Raw genomic sequence first — 5,859 nt, 5'->3', positions numbered from 1 at the left:
ATTGGCCCCCCCCCCCCCCAAATTGGAGCTTGATTTCCCCACTCTTCTGACCCAACACCTAATGTTTGTTGGAGCAGGCAGCATGTTGCCATCCCGTATGCAGATCCAGGGTCTGTACCCGCTGGGAGGGCTGGGGGGCTGTGCCAGACTCCTCCCAGGGGGGTGCGGGCCCCCGGATCTGTTGGGTTGGGACGATTGGTCTAAATCATGGTACTTTCTGTGAAGTGCCGTGAGTTAGACACAGGAGCTGCACTTCTGTCTGCATCCTTTAGGCTCTCTGCTTTGTAAGTTGAATTCCTTGAATGTTTTCTCCATCCCTAGTCCTGTAATCTTTCAAGACCCTTACTGAGCATGATTTATATAGACCCCATGCAGTGGACTCAGTTCCTGAAAGAGGGAGGACCAGTTTTTTTTAAATGCTGTGCTCTGATATCTGGCATATTTTTCATTTAATTCAGCTACTTGTATTGCTGAGAGTTGTAATGCTTTGACTTGTTCTGCTTCTTTATGTTGTTTTATCTTTCAGAAAATGGTGAAGTTTTATCCTGTGGTTCTAACTCTTTTGGACAGTTAGGACTTCCCCGGACTTCAGGAGGATGCTTGAGCCCACAAAAGATTGAGGTAAAGATTTAACAAAAACTGTGCTTTCTAGACCTAATTCTCTCTGCTTTTTTTAAGGCTCCGTACAAAATCCACTGACTTCAGTGGGTTTTGGCACAGGCCCTTCAATCTATTAAGGGTAATAGGATAACTCACATGAATGATGCTACCTGGGTGGAGGTGGCATGGGGCTCCCATCTAGCCAGTAGGCCTGTGTGAAGTGGCAAGTATTTGATTCGGATTCGGCTGATTTGGAGGACAGTGATTTGATGCAGAGATTTGGATCACTATCCTGATCAGCCGAATCAGATCTGAAAGATTCAATGCTGCTTCAGCCACTCCCGCATAGCTCCCCTCCCCACACCCCCCGCCCTGCCGGGCAAGTGGCAGCAGGACATACCTTTCTGCCTTGAGTGAGCTGGGCCTGCATCCTCCACCCCACCCCACCCCACCCCATCCCCTCCCTGAATCCTGTGCCCCCCTGCCCTGGTGCTGCCGCTGCTTGCAAGCCAGGGTGGGACGCGGGATGTGGGCATGGCTCACTATGGGCAGAAGGGAGCAAGTGGCAGCAGGACATAGCTCCTGCTCCCAGCACTGCCGTGCCCGCATCCCATGCCTCCCCACCCTGGCTGGGAAGTGGCGGTAGCGCCCCACACAGCTGGCAAGTGGCAGCAGGGCAGAGCCCCTGTTCCGTGCACTGCCACGCCTGCATCCTGCACCACCCGTCCCTCTTCCCGAGTCCCACGCTCCCCTGCCATGGCTGGGCAGCTTGTCCCAGTCCCATCCCCTCTCCCCCAACCCCAACAGACTTACTAGCTGGAGGCAGCTGTCAGCTGCCTGTTTAGTCTATGGCCAAATCTCCGAATGGGCTGAATATTTTCCAAAGCTTTTCCAAATTGATTTGGAGTCTTTGAATCTATTTGGAGCTTTTAATTGGTCTCCCTATTCAATTCAGATTCAGAGATTTGGTCTCTGAATCAGGTTGAATCTCCTCCAAATTGAATCGGTTACCAAAGTTTAGCACAGCCCTACCAGCTAGGATCCAGACCTGGGGTCCTGCACTGTCACTGCCTGGCTAGGATCAGGCTCTGGGGGCCCCGCACTGTTCTCTGTGCCTGACACAGTGTGCAGGGCCACAGCCTGAGGGCTCCCTACAGGATCTGTGCGGAGCCCTACAGGCTGGATGATATGGTACTGGAGGATGGATGCGGCCTAGGGGTTGTGCAGCCCTGGTATATGTTGTAAGGGCACATGTATTTCATAAATATGCATCTTGATGGCCATTGTAAGTGTTACAAAGCATTGCAACCTGGGTAGTAAAACGTTTCCTCAGAAAGGAAAATTGGCTATTGAAGCCATTGGGCCTGCGTTGATTTGCCCTATTGAAACATCTGACTGCTAAAATCTTTCAATACTTTCCTGAAGAGAAAAGCAGAGACTTTCTGTTCATTTTTCTAAAATATTTTTAGCTTTTTGAAATATTTTGTTGAAAAATTCAAAGGTTAACTTGTACAAAAAGCCCACAATGGAATTCAATAGAATTGATTGATTTTTGGGACTTTTACGGTAGGAACTTCTTTTTTGTTTAGCTGAGTTCTTTCTGCTAGAGCATGCTATAAAAATCTCAGTTTGGTTTTATGTTCCTGTATTTTTATCACTGAGCAGTACAGTGTCATGTACAGTGTCAGAAGCGGGTTTTTTAGGGGTTTTTTTTAACCAAAATTTGCAAAATCTATTTATATTTTTGGGTCTCTTCCTGATACGAATGACACAGCTTTATTTCTTGATTGAACAAATATCACTGTTAGAAGCTGCCATGTTTGACCATGCCAATAATAATAGGTTCTGTATAGGAAAATAGAAATGTTATCGAGGGAATGATTTTGAGATGCATCTTCTCTTAGAGTATAAACTACAGTTAAAAAAAATGGATAGCAAAGGAAATGAAAAATACCTTGGTAGTGTCCTTATTTAACCCAAAAATTCCCATCACACCATATAGAACTTGAAGGGAAACGCACTTGGAGAATAAAGAATCCTTTTCTTTACTGATTTTTGTGGACCGATTCTGATATGTCCTTTCAAGTTGTATAAAACTTGACTTGCCTCCACCTCTGATAGTCATACTGACTGAATCCAGTACTGTGCATAAATTATTCACGGGAGCACTGTTCTTTTCTTCTAATTAATGCCCAATTTACGTATTGCTTTCTTTTTTTGAGAATGTTGCTTCACATCCAGACAAATTCCCTTTTCTGTTTCACTGCAGAGAACTCAATTTTTCTAGGGCTTCAGAATCTGCAGGCTCCTTTCTGGTTCTTTTGGCTAGGAGTTCCAGTCTTACTGCTACTACTAAACACCCTTCTCTTTCTTTTTAAATTGTGGCACAACATGGTTACAGAAATTAGAGGTAGAACAGTCCTTATCTTCTTGGGTACAGGGCGCTATGTGCTGTCCTCTTAGGTGCTGGACCAATGGATAAAGCAGGGAGGTTAAACTCAGCCCATGGGGCGAGCAGCAAAAGGGTGAGCTATGGGAGTGAAGGCAGCCACTGCTTGCCTCCACCAATATATGTCTGCAACAGGGCTCTGTACCCTGGATTTTGGCTTATCTTGACCCCTGAATTCCCAGCTGCTCTAGGAGTATCCTGACATAATGGACCCTAAGCCTAACTAGAGACTTTGGGGGTTGCTGCCTTATGGTTATAAATTATAGTCTGTCTTCCTGACTGCAGGTTGGCTCCATCTCTAAAATGTAACCATCTCCTAGTGGATTTTAGGGTTTTCTTTTTTACGTAACTGATATATCATTGGTAACCCCCTAATTTAATAAGCTTCTTGAATAGTAGGGCTGTGCTAAATGGCTGTGTTTCATTTCCGTTTTGGAGGGACAGTGATTTGTTTTGGTGTTTTGTATTACTGTTCCATTTCAATTCGGCTGAATCTGTTTCTGAGTTTTGATGCTGTTTCAGCACTGATTCGGAGATTCGATCAACTGGGGAGAGGCAAGCATAGCCGGGTGGCTGTAGGTTCTCTCCTGCGGCTCCTCTGGCTGTGCCTGCTTCTCCCCGGGTGGGGGGAGCTGTGGGAGAAGCCCCGATAGCTGCCCTGTCATTCCCTCTGAGGGCTTTTGGCAGAGCCCCCCATGCAGGAAGGGGCAGCGGGGATCTCTCCCACCTGCTTGGTGCTCGTGCGGCAGCTGTCATTTCGCGTGGGTGCAGCGCTGCTCGGCTGTTTGGGAGCTGGGGTGGCTCCACCTGTCAGCCGGAGCTTGGCACTGCTCAGCCCCAGAGGCCCTAGCTCCCAGACAGTGCTCAGCGCCCTGCTGAGCTGTGCTGCACCCACGCCATGGGGCAGCTGCTGTGTGGGTACTAGGTGGGGGGGCAATCCCCGCTGCCCCACACTGCCCCATGTTGTGTGGGGGGCTCTGCCACAAGCCCTCAGAGGCCCTGATCACTCCTGCTGCAGCCGGTGAGTGTGGGGCTTTTTAGTGCTGGGAGGCTGGGGCCGGGCGGGGGTGAGGCCAGATAGGACAGCTATGAGGACTTCTCCCACGGCTCCTCCAGCTGTGCCTGCCTTTGCCCCAGTGGGGGGAGTTGCAGGAGAAGCCCCCATGGCTGCCCTGCCCAGCCCCATCCCCAACCCTGCCCTAGCCTCCTAGCACTTTAAAAGGAGGGCTGCAGGGCTGTGCTGGACTCTTCCCAGGGGGCGCGGGCCCCTGGGTCTGTGGGGGGGGGATGACAGCAGGCTGCTGCTGCTGGCTGGGGCCAGTGCCAGCAATGGGTTCTTTCCAGCACTCGGCTCAGGCTGTGCCAAACAGACTCGGGAGCTGGTGCTAGCCCCAGCCGGCAGTGGCAGCATGCTGTCATCCTGCATGCAGATCCAGGGGCTTGTGCCCCCAGGAGGGCTGTGGGGCTGTGCCAGACTCCTCCCAGGGGGTGCGGGCCCCTAGATCTGTGTGTGGGATGACAGCAGGCTGCCGCCCCTCCCCCAGAACACTCGGGGACCTCAGGGACAGATTACAGACACTGGCCAGCTACAGATGTCAGTATCAGAGTAGTCCTCCCCACCCCCCACTTTCTTCCCCCTCTCTCTTCTGAGTTTCTGTTTCCATGCAAGCCCGCCTCCGAAACATCCAAAACATTTCCAAAACGTTTTGGATGGTTCCGTTAAGTTTTGGAGATGTTTCCGAACCTTCCGGTTTGTTTCGGATTCGGTGTTTCGGGTACCGAAACAGGCCGAAACCCCTCCAAAACGAATTGCTGCCGAAGTTTCACACAGCCCTATTGAAGAATATTCTGGAATGACTGCTTATGTCACTCATGGTTGCCACTATTTTTGTTATGTTTCATTCAAAAAACTTAAAAGAATGTTAAAGTTGCAAAATCAAGAAGATGGCAGATGGCTTACTGTATTTACTCGAATATAAGACAACCTTTTTTTCCTCCCCCTCTTCCATTCAGCATGGTGGGGGGTGAGGGACTCTCATCTTATATTCAAGTACAGGCCAAGCAAGTAGCTGCTGCAGCTTCAGAGGGGGCTAAGGTGGTTCATGTGGCAGATAGGGGGTGAGTGGGAGAGCATGGGGTAGGGGCATATGGTGTGTGGGAACCAAAGGGGAAGGACCAGAGGTAGGTTTGTAGGGGAAAGGCTGTGCAGAGTGAGGAGGGTTCAGGGAAATGGAGTGGGGGGAAGGGACATGTGAATCTCACCCCTTCCCCCATGCCCTTTCCCTGCACTCCCCTCACTCCACATATCCCTTCATCTGTGTTCCCTCTGCACTGTGCGCCCTTTTGCACGCATGGGGAAAGGGTGCAAAGTGTGGGGGGAGCATGGGGAAGGGGCACGCAGTGCAGGGGGAGCACAGGGAAATGGGCGTACAGTGCTGGGGAAAGTAGGGGGAGCATTGGTGAAGAGATGCATGGAGTGAGCAGAGTGCAGGGAAGGGCACACCTGAGGCACAGGGGAAGTGGAGCACAGAACGAGAAGTGCTCAGGGAAGGGGCATTCAGAACAGCAGAGGTTGAAGGCGGAAGCCAGAGTCACTGTTACTGTGGGCCCAGTGTGGTGCTCCATGTCCCCGGTGGAGACAGAGCAAGAGCAGCTGCCGAGGCAAGGAGGAAGGTGGCAGGCACAAAATAGGGAAAAGTAGTAGGAGGGACAGGAAGACACTGGGGGAGATGGGTGGCAGGGGGGCAAACACGGGGGTCAAGTTACAAGGTCAGGTTAAGGGGTATGGGGCAGGTTGCTTGCTCCCCAGC

At 50.8% G+C, this 5,859-nt stretch overlaps 1 protein-coding gene across 2 annotated transcripts in view; it reads left to right on the top strand.

Annotated features, from left to right (window-relative positions):
• The window catches only part of SERGEF (secretion regulating guanine nucleotide exchange factor), a 355,234-nt gene that overhangs the window by 8,651 nt on the left and 340,724 nt on the right, over positions 1-5,859 (top strand). For both annotated transcript variants that reach the window (XM_019519675.1, XM_019519674.1), the window contains exon 4: positions 527-621. In XM_019519675.1, coding sequence (XP_019375220.1) covers positions 527-621 — 95 coding nt within the window. The remainder of the gene's footprint in view (positions 1-526; positions 622-5,859) is intronic.

Source organism: Gavialis gangeticus, unplaced genomic scaffold (genome assembly GCF_001723915.1).
Source record: "Gavialis gangeticus isolate Ggan-Ray unplaced genomic scaffold, GavGan_comp1, whole genome shotgun sequence".
In the NCBI taxonomy this organism is placed as follows: Eukaryota; Metazoa; Chordata; order Crocodylia; family Gavialidae; genus Gavialis; species Gavialis gangeticus.
This window is presented reverse-complemented; position numbering and strand designations above follow the sequence as displayed.